The 17,276-nt window shown below is 41.5% G+C and overlaps 1 protein-coding gene across 7 annotated transcripts in view; it reads left to right on the top strand.

Moving 5' to 3' along the window:
- Window positions 1-17,276, top strand: part of MYO5A (myosin VA) — a 272,641-nt gene that overhangs the window by 87,133 nt on the left and 168,232 nt on the right. For all 7 annotated transcript variants that reach the window (XM_023732489.1, XM_023732490.1, XM_023732488.1 and 4 more), the window contains exon 2: window positions 15,200-15,310. In XM_023732489.1, the coding sequence (XP_023588257.1) occupies window positions 15,200-15,310 (111 nt within the window). The remainder of the gene's footprint in view (window positions 1-15,199; window positions 15,311-17,276) is intronic.

Below are 17,276 nucleotides of genomic sequence, written 5' to 3'. Positions count from 1 at the left end.
GTAGCCCAGACCGGGAAGCAGCTCCACACTCGAATGGAGCTCCGCAGCCCCTCAGGAAAAAGCAAAGATGGTGCACGGAGCCAGGCACTCGAGCAAAAGGAGGGGGAGGCGGCGAGAGGCAAGCAACAACCCAAAGAAGCAGAAAAAAAAAAAAGCAACACCAGCAGCCAACAAATGGCACTCAGAGAGCCAGCCAGTGTGGGCTGGTGTTTCTGGACAAGAGACTGTGTCTGTGGGAAGCAGAGGAGGCCGAGTGTGGGTGAAGAAGGGTGGAGAGTGGGAAAGCGTATATCACAAATTGGCTGCGCTCTGGAGCCCCTCAGGAAGAAGCAAAGGTGGCACACGGAGCCAGGCACTTGAGTGAAAGGAGGGGGAGGTGGTGAGAGGCAAGTGAGAAATCAAAAGAAGCAGAAAAAAAAAGCAACACTAGCAGCCAACAAATGGCACCCAGAGAGTTGCCCACTTGGGTGTGTGGAATCCAACCAGCCGGCGCCTCCCGCTCAAGAGACCGTGGCCGCGGGAAGCAGAGGAACAAACGAACAAAAGCCCCGGGATCCCACCAGTGCGGCAGCCCAGACCAGGAAGCAGCTGCACAATCGAATGGAGCCCTGCAGCCCCGCAGGAAGAAGCAAAGATGGCGCTCGGAGCCAGGCACTCTAGCAAAAGGAGGGGGAGGCGGCGAGAGGCAAGTGAGAAATCAAAAGAAGCAGAAAAAAAAACCCAACACTAGCAGCCAACAAATGGCACCCAGAGAGCCACCTGCTTGGGTGTGTGAAATCCAAGCAGCCGGCGCTTCCCAGTCAAGAGACTGTGGCCGTGGGAAGCAGAGGAGCCCGAGCCGGGGCGAAGAGGGGTGAGGGGTGGGAAAGTGCACACTGCAGATTACCGGCTGTTTTGTCTCCCACTGGATGCTCCGTGAGGCTGCTTTCTCGTAACCCCATTCGCTGGTCTCCGATAGGAGTCCAAGATGGTGGATCCGCGCTGTGTTAGCTGATAGGGGACCTCTGCATGAATCTCTCCTCGCTCTCCGTTCTCTTTCAGTATTCTCACTCCATTTGGTGCTCGACTGAGTTCTTTATCTCTTCATTTGATGTTCTAGGGTTTCAGGATTGTTGCATTCTCTGTTTGGCTTAGTTTTTCGGATCTTTGCTGTGGAGGGATGGCGTGGTGCTTCTCCCTAGAGCGCCATCTTGCCGGAACCCGGTACTAGCTTTTTATAGGTTTCAAGCAAGCCTGCCTTTTTTTGCCAGCCACTATTTTGGCCACTGTCCTAGTTATCTAGTGCCGCTATAACAGCAATACCAGAAGTGGATGGCTTTAAGAAACAGAAGTTTATTCTCTCACAGTTTAGGAGGCTAGAAGTCAGAATTCAGGGTGCCAGCTCTAGGCAAAGGCTTTCTTTCTCTGTTGGCTCTGGGGGAAGGTCCTTGTCTCCTTTCAACATTGGTGATCCTGGCATTCATTGGAAATCTGTATGTGCCTTGGCATCAGTCTTCCCCTGGGTCTAGTAGGTTCTTAGCGCAGGGACCCTGGGTTCAAAGGGCATGCTTCACTCCCAGCTTTTCTTTCTCGGTTGTAGGAGGTCCTCTGATCTCTGCTTGCTTGTTTAATCTTTTTTATAACTCAAAAGAAATTGATTCAAGACACAGCCTAATCCTCTATAGTGTATCCTACCTCATTAACATCATAGAGGTTAGGATTTACAGCACACAGGATAATTACATCAGATCACAAAATGGAAGATAATTACATTAGATCACGCAGTGGAAAATAATTATATAATACTGAGAATCACGCCCTAGCCAGGTTGCCATATATTTTTCGGGGACACAATTCAGTCCATAACTGGCAGCTTATCTATGTTGTCTCATAAAATGTATATGTTGTTTGATGCTTAATTCTCTGATTCCTTCAAATTTTAGTATGTTGAAACATTTTATTTAAGATAAAAAAAATTCCCATAACTTATTTCGCATGATTTACTTCACACTAAATCACTTATCAGTGTGACAGATACTCTCTGTGGGGAGAAGACATCTATAAACAGAGAGGCCTGTGAGTCGAGATCAACTCGAGGGCAACGAGTTTGGTTTTTTTTTTCTGATACATATTTAACATGAATCCCTTTTTATATTTTTCTCTAAGTTGAGAGCAAGTATTGAAAATGTGAGTTGTTTTGCTTAATTGGGCAACTTTGGTCACAATCTAAAGAAAGTGATTCACTGGAATTGTGCTTGTCTTACTCTTTCTTGTACATCCTAAAACATTTTGAAAGTCAGAGACTGGCCTTGGTTTGAATCTTGCCTCTGCCATTTATTAGCTGAGTGACTTTGGGGCAAGTTATTCAACCTCTCTTAGACTGTTTTGTTGAATGAAGGACTTCTTTAATAATAACAGTTATAAAACCTATTGTTAAGAATTAAGTAAAGGAAACTTAGGAGTTTTCTTCATCCTAATCGAACAAAGCCTTGCAACAAAGATGATCAGTAACACAGTTCCTTTCTTTTTTGGTGATTCTATTTTACCTTTGATTATTTTACTTATTTAGAATTTTGTAGTTTATCCTCAAATATCACCAGCTAATTGTAGACAGAAATAGTCATTTTTCTTGATGTGCATATTAAAACTATTCGTATAAAATGAGACCTAGTTCCAAAAATCTTTACAGGAATATTAAAGAGCTGCAGTATCTAAAAATATTCATTCCAAAGCTTTGCAATCTCACATAAAATTTTGGAAAAATAGAATTATTTGTTTTTTGCTACTTGAAGGTGATAAAACATAGTTGTTAATTTTCAAGTTCATGTTTTCTTCATAAATTTAAAATGATTTCAGTGCCTGCTAGAAGCTGCCTAGAACTTGATTTACCTTTGAACTATGCACATTTCATAGTACAAGCAAGGTAACTTTAAGAGTTATAAAAAATTAAAAATCATAAATCAACCCTGTCATTTTGTTCATTTTTAGAAGTTCATGAACCTGGAATTATTAATTTATTAAAATTTTAGCCCTTGGAATCCTCAGATTGGTTTTAGCTGTTATTCTTTCAACTCATTTTTGGCAGAGCCTTATTGTGTGGTTGGAGCCGATTTGAATACTGCAGGTGGGATGCCAGACTGATGGGTGTGACTGTGGCACATTGTCTTACAGGAGATATTCTAAGTCTCACCTGATGACATGGACCAGTTCACTAGTTGTTTCCATGTGATACCAAGAGGAAAAATTTTGGGGTGTGTGTGTGGTGGGGGGTAGTTTCTTCATAATGAAGTCTACTGTATTTAAAGGGGTAAAGCATGATGGAGTGGAAAGAGTGTGTGGCTTTTAGAATAGACATCAACTTGAACCATGGCTCCACGATTTTTACCGTCTAGGCCTCGCTATCTTTTGAAATGGGTTAATAAGAGGATTATTGGGATGATTAAGTGAAATTATACATGCAAATTACTACAGGCACACAGAAGGTGCCAGTAAATTCAGCACTCATTCTTACTGTGTTGGTAAGTCCCATGAGGAGCGGGTTGCTTGTTTAGCTCATCAGCAGCATTGCTGTAAAGCTGTGGGGGTGCATGGGACACTGTGCTCTTCACGTCAATCCCTACCCAGAATGCATGTGTCAGTGCCTCCACTTCTTTCTTTTCGCTTTTCATCTATGTTAGTGTGACCCCGTACCCTGTTCTAGGCCGTCTGGCTTACCCTTCTATCCATCTACTCCCCACTTTGCTGCTCCAGGACATGCCTAGTGGAGGTGGTGGTTACAGTACTTTGCCTTCTAAGTGAGGAATTTGTGGTAGTGTTGGGAGTTGAGGGTGCATGGAGCTGAATCTGTGGTTTGGAGATGCAGGGTAGCTCCTACTCTAAACACATTAATTATTAGTTATCTGGAAGTATGGGTTTGGGTGTGTATGGAATGGGAGGAGGCTAATGTTTCACTGCTTCTCCACTTTCTACAGTCCTGATCCTTCTTCCTTCTGTGACACCTGGATTTCCTACTTGACTCATCTAATGCCACCTGAATTTTTTGGTGTGTGTGGAAATGTAGAGCTTTTCAGAAGATTCTGAGAGTCTCTTATCAAACCGTAGTTTGGCAAGACTAACAATTCATTATCCACCCTCCTGGAGTAAAATGTTTGAGGCCAAGAACAGTCATATAACAAAAGTTTATTGAGGAACTGTTACGGGCAGGCCCTGTATTAAGTACCGAAGAGACAAAGAAGAAGACAGCTTTTCCTTCAAGGAGCTCACAGTCTCCAGATGGATGTAGATACACAAAGTCATAATTTAGTGGGATAAGGATTCTCACAGAGGATTGACTGAGGTAATGGGGGCATTGACAATGGAGTGCCAAATGATGACGAGAAGTCTTAATGAAGCTGACCCTTTAACACAAATGTGAAGGAAAAATAGGAGTCTGCTCCTGAAAAATGAGAGGCATGGTGTTCCAGAGAGAGGAAATAGCTAAAGCAAAGCCATGAAAGTGTGGGGCAGTGTGGTGTGTTTATAGAGTACAGCAAACCCATAGTTTGCTGTAATTGGAGAATAGTAGTGAAAATGGGGTGAGGGTAGGGGAATGAAAATCTTAAGAATGTATTCCATTGCAGTATATCCACCAGTATAGTTGTGTTTTATTTCCAGAACTACGTGGTAAGTATGCGGGAGTTCATTATATCATTCTTTCATTCAACAAATATTTATTATGTGCATACATGTGTGTATATATATTCTCTTATATGTATGGCATATTTAATAATAAATTTTAAAAATAAAATGTTCAATACTACAAGTGAAAACTTTCTAGGTTTCCTAGTTCCTTTAAAAATTTTTGTTTCTGTGTAAGACCACTATTATAAGAACTCAAGAAAAGGTTTAAACACAGAAGAAAGCATTCTTTGATGGTTATGGGGGTGGGGAGGGAGGGTGAGGGTTATTCACTACCTAGATAGTGGATAAGAATCATCTTAGGTGAAGGGAATGACAGCACACACTACAGGGGAAGTCAGCACAACTGGACTAAACCAAAGCTAAGAAGTTTCCTGAATATAATCAAATACTTTGAGAGACAGAGTAGCAGGGATGGGGTGTCTGTGGACCATGCTTTCAGGGGACATCTAGGTCAATTGGCATAACAAAGCTTATTAAGAAAATGTTCTGCATCCTACTTTGGTGAGTGGCATCTGGGGTCTTAAAAGCTTGCAAGCGGCCATCTAAGATGCATCAATTGATCCCAACCACTTGGAGTAGAGGAGAACGAAGAACACCAAAGACACAAGGAAAGTGTTAGCCCAAGAGACAGAATGGGCCACATAAACCAAAGACTTCATCAGCCTGAGACCAGAAGAAGTAGATGGTGCCTGGCTACCACCAGTGACCGTCCTGACAGGGAACACAACAGAGGTTCCCTGATGGAGCAGTAGAAGGATGAGGTGCAGAACTCAAATTCTAGTAAGAAGACCAGACTTAATGGTCTGGCTGAGACTGGAGGAGCCCTGGAAAGCATGGCCCCTGGACTCTCTGTCAGCCCAGAACTAAAACAGTTTCCAAGGCCAACTCTTTAGACAGGGATTGGACTGGACTGTGGGACATAAAGTGATACTCATGAAGATCGTGCCTCTTAGTCAAGTAGATACAAGAGACCAAAGGGTAGCTTCTGGCCAGGGGTGAGATGGGAAAGCAGAGTGAGTTAGGAGCTGGTTGAATGGTCATGGAGAATCGGTGGAAAGGAGGAGTGTGCTGTCGCAGAGTGGGGTGAGCAATTAGGGTCTCATAACAATGTATGTAAAAAGTTTTGTATGGGAGACTAACTTGAAATGTAAACTTCATTTAATTACAACAATAAAAATAATAGTAAAATAAAATGTCAAAAAAAAATTTTGTTGCCTTTACTCTGAAAAGCCCATTATGTGCTTTTAGAGTAGTAGTTCCTAAATTTCTTTCACCAAAAAGTTCCATAAGGGTTATATGAATTACTTAGCAACCAGATGGAGTATCAATGTTAACGTCAGGGTTCGGGGGAGGGTGGATATTGATGACAATTTAGAATTTCTCTTCTTCAGTTCATAGCCCAGAATACATGGTTTTTATAATAGGCTTGTTTAAGTTGTCACATGAAGCATTTATTTTTGCAAACATTCACAATGGGATATCAAAAAATGCACCAAGCCGTTCCATGTGGCTGAGCTGCTTGTGACTTAAGATGGCATGTAGGGAAGATGTGTGCACATACCATATGAAATGCAGACAGTGTGGTTGGGGGTTTGGAAGGAGGAGAGAGAATCACATGAGTCAGACTTTTTGGGATTTGGAGGCTGGTCAGTCTTGTTCCAGAGTGTCTAAGGCATCAGAAACAAGTGCTTGTGGTGCCTACAGCTCAGGGTTACCTTGACTGACAAAATACAAGTTAGCGAAACCTCCAGTGAGTCATCTGCATTATTGGAGGGCCTCTTGAGTGCTGTCAGTGTGGTAAGATACAAAAAGAATGTGACTGCTGCCTCCTTAAGCATGTAGAGAGAGCTGTAATCGCCAAGCTGCTACATGGGCTGTGATTGGGCCAAGCCAGCACGGGTTGGTGCCTCTCTTGGCAAGTACCAGAGCAAGCATGTCCCCCAGACCCACCTTCCCAGTGCTCTTCCGTTAGCCTCTGTCCGAATTGCCTCATCACTGCCAAGCAGACTTCAGTAAATTGTATTGTGGAAGGACAGATGGTTTTTATTTTCCATGCAAGCTATTATGCAACTTAAATCTGTGCTAGCATTATTTTATCAGGTTTTAACTGTTGCCACAAAATTTAGCCAATCTCTATTTTGTTCTTATTCTCATTTCTAATTAGGTGGTTCCTTTGAATTGTCACAGGTCTTCGATGTGTGTTTACATTTTTAATTGGATCTAGTTTGAGCTTTTTTCTCCTTTCTTCATATCCTACAGTTTTTTTTCTTTAATCACAGTATCCTCAGCTCTGAAATCTTTCTTTTTCCTTCTCCTACCGGTTCCTACATTAATATTTACTATTCCTTTGCCTGTTACTTCATGAATCTCTCTTCTCCAAGTCTCTGACTCATACCTGATCTCAGCCCTGATTGGTGTCCCTAAGCACTGGTGTGGCTCCCGGGAACATCCTCAGCTAGGCCAGTGAAGTTAGTCTTTACCACCTCTCATCCAGATTCTCCCATCTCTTTTGCTTCCCTTGACCTACCTCTGTCTTAAATAAAATCAACACATATGTACTGTGGGCAAGGAACATGGCCGACCTTAGTGGGGCTTCAGAGATGGCTTATGGAGTGTATGGTCTAGTGGGGGAAGTAGATAGAGCCGTGTTGTTGTTGTGTGCCATCGAGTTGATTCTGACTCATAGCAACCCCGTGTGACAGAGTAAAACTGCCCCATACGGTTTTTCTAGGCTATAATCTTTACGGAAGCGAATTGCCGGGTCTTTCTACCGCACAGCTGCTGGGGGGTTCAAACTGCCAACCTTTTGGTCAACAGCCGCGTGCTTAACCCTTGCACCACCAGGACTCCTTAGATAGAGCCATAAATAACTGAAATGAAGTCTGAGGTAGAACAAGCTATATACTTGAGGAACTCTGACAAGATAACAAGGGACTAAGACTAGAGTAGTGTGAGTGGAAAGGAGAAAATGGGAGCACTGCAGGAAAACCCGTAAAACAAACCCTGTTGCTGTCAAGTCGATTCCGACTCATAGCCACCCTGTCGGGTAGAGTACAACTGCCCCATAGCGTTCCCAAGGAGCGGCTGGTGGATTCGAACTGCCGACCTTTTAGATGACAACCTGAGCTCTTAACCACTGTGCCACCAGGGCTCCACTGCAGGAAAGCATGTGCCTTTATTAGCTAATTATGATAGAGCTGAGTTACAAGGCATTGGTTCCTTCCTTTCCCTGCTGGAGGCTATGTCCAGTCTGATTCACTGTGGCTAGGGTATATTTTGCTAACTGCTTCTATTTCACTCTGAAGCCCCTGAGCAGATTTTAAGGGCGCGTGTCCACCTCTCCTCTTCCATCTGGCCTCCATCATCTTCCTGAGCAGAGCAGACATGTTTTCTGATTCCTTCCTGACCCTGCTGTCTCCCATTGCCAGGTTTCTCATGTGATCTTGTGGCCTTTTCGTTGTGCCTTCTTCCCACAGTCTTCACACTGGATATGACTGGACAAGTTTAATCCTATTCCCCAGGGCTGCCTGTGTATTTGCATTAGGGCCCGGGGGAAGAGTGGAAGGTAGGATTGGAAGTGACAGAGGCAATAGGAAAGGGCATTGTCGGGTTGAGATTCCCCTCAGATTCAGCACCTAAGGTATATACCCCTAGATTGACCCAGTTTGGGTATGGTTATTCCTGCAAAGGCACTGATCTCATAGGTTAAGATGGAAAAAACCACAAAGAGACAGTGGTAATAATAGAGTGGTTTCTGACCTATTTTTCCTTGGATACTTTCCCAAGAGATAGAGGTAAGGTATAAGGAAAGTTGGTTATGAGGATGACATTTAAGTATCTTACCTCTGGTGAGCATGAGGGCCTTAGCCTCCCTCCAGTAATCTGTAAGTGCTGTTAACACTTCGCTCTTGGAAATCTAGCCTCTGGCAAAGTACCTACTCATTTGCTGTTTCCAAAATACTTGTGGAAATTTGAAATGGAGTTTGCTACTGACACAACACAAAGGAGCTTCCTTCTAGATTTAGTTTAAAGCCTCCTCCTGTTGAGGCGCAGGTCAGTTGTGCTTCTCACAGACTCACTTGGACCCATTTTGCTTCTTGTGTTGTCATCAGCCAGGGCTGTAAATCCTTCCAGAGAAAGTTACAAAAATACTGGCTTTTAAAAGTGAGCTTCAGAGTGAGAACAACTGGTAAATAGAAGTGTTTCTTGAATGAGTAAGATTTGAGTAGTGTATACGGGTATTATTCACTTTATGGACTGTATGCTTGGGGAAAAAGTTTTAAACAAATTTCAGTAACATATTTGATGTATGAAACTGGGAACCACTTCTTATAGAAAAAACACTCGGTAACAATCCCACCTTGTACTTACGTATCGTTTTATGCTGTCCATGATGTCTCTACGTACATAACGTCTTGAGGTTGACTAGATGAATATTGCTGTCATCCCCATTTTACAGACACCTGAAATGAAGACGGAAGCCATTGTGGTAGCCCTGGATTAGAGCCCATAACCTAGTGCAGCACTCTTTCCCCTGTGAATGTTTCAGACAAAAACCTTTCATGAGTCGTGATAATAAGAGAAAAGTAAAGCAATGCATGCATTTTTCACCACAGTACTTTTATTCAATTTAAGGGAATACCTTTTATTCTGAGATTCTTTTAGCAAATACCATGTGCCAACTATGTGCCAGGTACTGTTCTAGGCATTGGACATAGTGGTGAACAAGACAGACCAGGAGCTTATATTCTAATGAGGAAAGAGAGATGATAAGTAAGTAAACAAGCAATAACATAATAATAAGTAATTTCAGATAGTAATAAGAGCTCTGAAGAAAATAAAATAGAGAAGGGCTGGTGGTATATGGGCTTCTCTGAAGAGGTTATATTGTAACTAAAATCTAATGTGAAGGAGGCAGGTGTAGGAAGATCTGGGAAAAGCACATTGCAGGCAGACGGAAGAGGAGATGCAGAGACTCTGGGACAGAACAAGCTTGTGTTCCTGAAGCACTGAAGTTAAGGGCCTGTGTGGCCTGAGCAAGAATGTAGGAAGAGAGACAGATCAGGAAGGCCCTCGTACACCATGGTAAAGGGATTTGGATGTTACTGTAATGGCAAATTTTCCTACTCTTTTAGTGTTACAGTGTCCTTTATTTTATAAAATGATGCAGATATTAGATAGTAGTTATTGGTTTTATAATCTCCCTGCTTGGGAAAACAAAAAATTGATAACCCTATGTCAGTCCCCAAACTTTTTTTTTTTTTTAATTTTACCAGCCATGAAATCCAGTAGTTTGGAAATTACTGGACTATACCACAGCTCCTTCTCAATATGAAGTCTTTAAAATCTTTGTCAGTAAAGAGGTTAACATAGTATCCAGGACAGTGGCATGCTGAAATGTTTTTCTTACAGGAAATACATTTAATTTAAATTCTCTTAAATCTCAGATCGCTCTGCTTTCCTTCATCTGCTCTTTCTTTCTGCTCTCTTCCATTTTGAATCTATCCCCAGAGCATATACATTTCTCTTTTGCTTGGGAAGGCCTTGTTACATGTTTGTACCCTCCAGAACTTCTTCATGCCCAGTGCTTAGCTGCTCTCTTTCTACAGGTGTAGGGTTAATGTTTTGATTATGGCCCTTTCTTCTTTTGGGATGTGTACATTTATTGCTGTAAACTGACCTCTGAGCACTGCTTTTGCTGTGCCCCAAAGGTTCTGGTAGGATGTGTTTTCGTTCTCGTTTGATTCTATGAATTTCTTTATTCCATCCTTAATTTCTTCTATAACCCAGTAATTTTTGAGCAAGGTGTTGTTCAGTTTCCATGTGTTTGATTTTTTTTCTTTGCTTTTTCTGTTGTTGATTTCTACTTTAATGGCTTTATGGTCAGAAAAGATGGTTTGTAATATTTCGATGCTTTGGATTTTGTTAAGGCTTGCTTTAGGGCCTAATATGTGGTCTATTCTGGAGAATGTTCCATGTGCGTTGGAAAAGAAAGTATACTTGGCTACTGTTGCATGGAGTGTTCGGTATATGTCTGTGAGATCAAGTTGGTTGATTGTAGCATTTAGCTCTTCCGTGTCTTTGTTGAGCTTCTTTCTGGATGTTCTGTCCTTCACTGAAAGTGGTGTGTTGAAGTTACCTACTACTATAGTGGAGCTGTCTCTCTCCCTTTTCAGTGCTGTTAGAGTTTGTTTTATGTATTTTGGAGCCCTGTCGTTGGGTGCATCAATATTTATTAGGGTTATGTCTTGGTGTATTGTCCCTTTAATCATTATATAGTGTCCTTCCTTATCCTTTGTGGTGGATTTTACTTTAAAGTCTATTTTGTCAGAGATTAATATTGCCACTCCTGCTCTTTTTGAGTGTTGTTTGCTTGATATATTTTTTTCCATGCTTTGAGTTTTAGTTTGTTTGTTAAGGTGTGTCTTTTGTAGGCAACATGTAGATGGATCGTGTTTTTTAATCCATTCTGCCACTCTCTGTCTCTTTATTGGTGCATTTAGTCCATTTACATTCAGTGTAATTATTGATAGGTATGAGTTTAATACTGTCATTTTGATGACTTTTTTGTGTGTTGTTCACAGTTTCTTTGTTCCACTTAATTTTCTGTGCCGAGTCATTTTTCTTTATGTATTTTCTTTTCATCTTTTTCATTGTAGTTGATTTTGTGTTTGCTGAGTCTTTACATTTTTATAGTTTTTTGTCTTGACTTGTAGGATTGTTAGTTTCCTTTGTGGTTACTTTAATATTTACCTCTATTTTTCCAAGTTTATACCAGTCCTTTATTTCTTTATATTGCCTTGATTTCCTCTCCATATGAAAAATCTAGTCTATGTTTTTTAAGTCCCTCTTTTTTGTTTTAGTGTTGTCATCTTTTACATATTGACATCTGTTTCCCTATTTTCAGTGTTTTAGCTTTGATTTGCTTTTGTGACTTCCCTATCTGGGTTGATATCTAGTTGCTTTGTCCTGTGTTCTAGTCTTGGGTTGTTATCTGATGTTACTGATTTTCTAACCGGAGGACTCCCTTTAGTATGTCCTATAATTTTGGTTTGGTTTTTGCAAATTCCCTAAACTTCCTGTTTATCTGGAGATGCCCTAATTTCACCATCATATTTGAGAGACAGTTTTGCTGGATATATAATTCTTGGCTGGCAGTTTTTTTCCTTCAAGGCTTTATATATGTTATCCCATTGCCTTCTTGCCTGCATGGTTTCTGCTGAGTAGTCCAAGCTTATTCGTATTGACTCTCCTTTGTAGGCGACTTTTTTTCTATCCCTAGCCGCTCTTAAAATTCTCTCTTTATCTTTGGTTTTGGCAAGTTTGATTATAATATGTCTTGGTGACTTTCTTTTGGGATCTACCTTATGTGGGGTTCGATGAGCATCTTGGATAGATACCTTGTCATCTTTCGCCATATCAGGGAAGTTTTCTCCCAACAAATCTTCAACAATTCTCTCTGTATTTTCCGTTAGCCCCCCCGTTCTGATACTCCAATCACTCGTAGGATATTCCTCTTGATAGAATCCCACGTAATTTCTAGGGTTTCTTCCTTTTTTTTTTAATCCTTTCGTCTGATTTTTCCTCAAATAAGTTGGTGTCAAGTGCTTTATCTTCAATCTCACTAATTCTGACTTCCATGGCCTCAATTATGCTCCTATGACTTTCTATTAAGTTGTCTAATTCTGACATTTTATTGTTAATCTTCTGGATTTCTGATTGCTGTCTCTCTATGGATTCTTGCAGTCTGTTAAATTTGTCATTATGCTCTTCTCTAATCTTTTTAATTTCCTCCTTGCATGTTCTTCATTTTGCTTAATTTCCTTCCTAATTGCTTAATTTCCTTCCTAATATCTTGAAGAGTTCTGTCTGTTTAATCTTTTGTATTCTGCCTCCAGTAATTCCAAGAAATTTTTTTCGTTCGGAAGGTTTTTAGATTCTTTATTTTGGGAGCTTGCTGAAGCCATCATGGATTGCCTCTTTATGTGATTTGATATTGACTGTTTTCTCTGAGCCATCAATACGTTATTATATTTATTCATTTTATGTTTGCTTACTGTGTCCTAGCTTCATGTTTTTGTTTTGATATGCCCAAATAGGTTGTTCCTATGAGCTCGTTTGATTATTGGCACCTTTGAAGCTCTAATGTCCTGTCACCAGGTGGTTAGATCTGTTACTAGGTATGTGAGCTCCGGAGTCCACCCACTCCTCGTGTATGGATTCAGCTCAGGTGCCCAGGTAGATAGCCACTAAGTGTGTGGTGTAGACTCTCACTTACAGTCCTAGTCAGGCACGGGTGATTGGTGTAGTCACAGGCATCTGGCTGCAGCGGGGTGACACACTCTGAGCAAGGCAGGGTGCTGACAGCCGCCCCTGAGTGTCCAGGAGGAAGGCATGTCCCTGTTCCCTAGAGCGCTTAGGTGGGTGGGTTTTGCAGCCAGACTGTGAGCACCTAATGCTGTTGGCTGTAAGGACTGGGGGGCACCTCTTATTCATGGACCCCTCTTGCAGGTGGCTGGGTGGTGTAGGTGGAGCCACCAGTCCTCAGGCCCCTGATGTGGGTAGGTGAAGAGCCTGCTTAATGGGCACAGCAGTGTCAGATATCAAGAACCTACCACTTCACAGCTGAAACAGTTGAAGTTCCAGTTCCAGTATATACTCTGTTGTACTGCAGTAATGGGAGCCTAAGCTGTTGAGATGGGCCCACACAAGTCTATGTAGGGGGAAGGGCACTGAAAGTCCGTGTATCCCTTATGGCTGTGCCTAGGCAAAGGAGCCGTGTCTACCCTAGTTTCCTGGCTTAGGGGAGCTGACAGTTTATTTTTTCCTGTTTGTTGATTTGTTCACTCTCCAAGGCAGGGAGAATGGCTCCTGGCGTGTGCGGATCCTACTTCTGGCCCAGGGGACTCTGCAGTTGCTGAAGCCAGTCAGGGACCCAGTGCAGAGCAGGGAGTGGGGAGGTAAATGGGAGAGAGGTTTCTCCCTAAGAGGGGGTGTTTTTGATCCACGTAGTAAGCCGTGCACAAGTACTTATCTTTCGTGGAGGGCTGCTTCTCATTGGTTCTGGGTGGCCGTGTAGAGTCTCTGGTGCTGGGTCTCTCCCGGTGCAGAAAACATGCCTCCGGAGCACGGCTGCTTGCCTGCCTCACCGCTCACCCTCGAGCTGATCAGTCCTGAAGGGCTCAGACTCTCACCAGCTCAGGTCCGGCAACTCCTTGCTGCTTCCAAACTGTCTTTCCCTGCCCCTGCCACTCAGTCCGGTTCCTCAACTCTGCCTTTGATGTTCAGGGCTCCCAGATTGCCATATATAATCGAATCACTTGTTTTTTCGGGTCTTTGTTGTAAGAGGGTCTACCGGAAGTGTGTGACTACTCCGCCATATTGGCCCCACCTCCCATGCCCAGCGCTTAAAACATCTACTGCATTATCACAGCTGATCAGGAAATGGCACCATATGTGACATACTCAAATCCAAATGTTCCTTAAGCTGAAAGCTCCAAGCAAATTAGAATCCTGGTCATTATTAAAAATGAAACTTAGAGGTGAGGTCATGTGAAATGAGAATACAAGTACAGGCCCAAGGCCAGGTTTGGTCTGGCCAGTGTCATGCGATCTGTTCCTGAAAATGGACATTAAGGTCTAGTGCACACTGAAAGTGTCCTCATAAAACACCTTTTTGGTGCAGTGTTTGAAGTATTCATGTATATTAATATATTTTGTTCTTTTCCTTCAAAATTGACCACATAATCATCTGGCTTAAGTCCAGAGAGTATCCAGTTGAGGCTAAAGATTTGCTGCTTTAGGAACCTCTGATAATTACCATGCCTCTTTCATGGTTTCTAGGTTACAAGAGTCACGCTGATTGCTGGCCATAGGTACCATTTTTCACTCATCTTTGTAAAAATAATGAAGGCAGAATACTAACAACGCTTTTTCAAATTTTTTTTATATTATTAGCATTGGAACTTTTTCTTTAGGGAAAATTTCAGATGCCTAGTACGTAAAACAGCTCTGGTTCAAAGTTGCAGGTTACTCCCCTCTCCCCTTCACAGTAACTCCTGAGGAATAGCTGAGAATTCACTAAGGCTATGTAGCATACAGGATGAAATCCGTAATAAAAAATTCAGATTGTAAACCTTGCTATAAAAAGATGACTGTGCTGCTGATACTGGCAGAACCATGACACCAGAGCTGCAAAATCATGTTTGCCAACAGGTCTCTTAAATTCCATGTTCAGTGGAAAAATAGATTTAATGTGTATGTTTTTGCCTAAAATGACATTTTCTGGCAGCATTTACTATATAAAGCAAAGTCAAGCTTTAGTTATACCTATTTCTTCAGAGCACACTTTTTATATAATTTAGGCATGATGGTGCTTCTGGGACTAAAATACTTTTCTTCTACTAATATAAAAATTAAATTTCATACTGACCAAGCTTCTGTGGCATAAATTGTTTAATTATAAATTCATGGTATGTTTTACATATCATTGTAAAATCATTGATTTACTAGTTTAATTTTTTTCCATTTTGTCTTCAAGTTTGCCAGAGTTTGGATACCTGATCCCGAGGAAGTCTGGAAGTCAGCAGAGCTGCTCAAAGATTATAAGCCGGGGGATAAAGTCCTCCTGCTTCACCTCGAGGAAGGAAAGGTAAGAATTTTGCTTTCATTTGTTGTTTCGGCATAAACTGAAGGGAGTTCAGACGTGTAAGTTGACTGTGACATACTTTACTTCAGTTGGATGTTAAATTTTGATCTAATCTAATATTTATACTCACTAACTTGATAAAAACGTTGAGCTCAATTTCTGTGCTAAGAGACCTATCAGTGACATGGGTTAGCAAAAAAAGCAGATGCTTTAAAAATCTATTATTTTGGTCTGTGATTTTATTATGATTAAGATTAGATTCACATCTAGTCCATCCAGAGATATGCCTGCTTAACTATATTTTGTGTAGGATAGGATTAAAATTATTTCATATTACCTAAGAAAACATCATCTAAGGAACCAATTTAAGATTTTATATTTGTTGGAGACTAATTCCTGGTGGTCTTCCTCCTCCATGTATCTGTCAGTTTGTCGTACTGTGAGGGCTTGCGTGTTGCTTTGATGCTGGAAGCTATGCCACTGGTATTCAGATACGAGCAGGATCACTCATAGTGGACAGGTTTCAGCTGAGTTTCCAGACTAAGACAGACTAGGAAGAACGACCCGGAAGTCTACTTCTGAAAAGAATTAGCCAGTGAAAACCTTATGAATAGTGGCGGAACATTGTCTGATATACTGCCAGAAGATGAGCACCTCCAGGTTGAAAGACAAGTTAATATAACTGTTATTTAAATTTATGCATCAACCACTAAGGCCAACCACTAAGAAGAAATTGAAAGTTTTTACCAGCTTCTGCAGTCTGAAATTCATCGAACATGCAATCAGGATGCATTGATAATTACTAGCGATTGGAATGCAAAAGTTAGAAACAAAGAAGAAGGATCCGTGCTTGGAAAATATGGCCTTGGTGCTAGAAAAGATGCCGGAGATTGCATGATAGAATTTTGCAAGACCAACGGCTTCTTCATCGCAAATACCTTTTTTCACCAACATAAAAACGGTGACTATACACATGGACCCCGACAGATGGAATACACAGGAATCAAATTGACTACATCTGTGGAAAGAGACAATGGAAAAGCTCCATATCATCAGTCAGAACAAGGCCAGGGGCAAACTGTGGAACAGACCATCAACTGCTCATTGCAAGTTGAAGTTAAAACTGAAGAAAATTAGAACAAGTCAATGAGAGCCAAACTATGACCTTGAGTATATCTCACCTGAATTTAAAGACCGTCTCAAGGATATATTTGGTACGTTGAATACTAATGACTGATAACCAGACGAGTTGTGGAATGACGTCAAGGACATCATACGTGAAGAAATCAAGAGGTCATTAAAAAGACAGGAAAGAAAGAAAAGACCAAAATGGATGTCAGAAGACACTCTGAAACTTGCTCTTGAACGTTGAGTAGCTAAAGCAAAAGGAAGAAATGATGAAGTAAAAGAACTGAACAGAAGATTTCAAAGGGTGACTCGAGAAGACAAAGCATAGTAGTATAATGACATCTGCAAAGAGCTGGAGATAGAAAACCAAAAGGGAAGAACACACTCGGCCTTTCTCAAGCTGGAAGAACTGAAGAAGAAATTCAAGCCTCGAGTTGCCATAGTGAAGGATTCTATGGAGAAAATATTGAACAGCGCAGGGAGAGTCAAAAGAAGATGGAAGGAATACACAGAGTCATTATACTAAAAAGAACTAGTCTACGTTTAACCATTTCAGGAGGTAGCATATGATCAGGAACCAGTGGTACTGAAGGAAGAGTCCAAGCTGCAGTGAAGGCATTGGCGAAAAACAAGGCTCCAAAAATTGACGGACTATCTATTGAGATGTTTCAACAAACGGATGCAGCGCTAGAAGTGCTCTCTTGTCTATGCCAAGAAATTTGGAAGACAGCTTTGTGGCCAACCGACTGGAAGAGACCCATTTTTATACCTATTCCCAAGAAAGGTCATCCAACTGAATGCAGAAATTATCGAACAATATCATTAATATCACACACAAGTA

Source organism: Trichechus manatus, unplaced genomic scaffold (assembly GCF_000243295.1).
Source record: "Trichechus manatus latirostris isolate Lorelei unplaced genomic scaffold, TriManLat1.0 scaffold00052, whole genome shotgun sequence".
NCBI lineage: Eukaryota > Metazoa > Chordata > Mammalia > Sirenia > Trichechidae > Trichechus > Trichechus manatus.
Note: the sequence above shows the minus strand (reverse complement) of the source record. Positions and strands in the feature narration are given on the sequence as shown.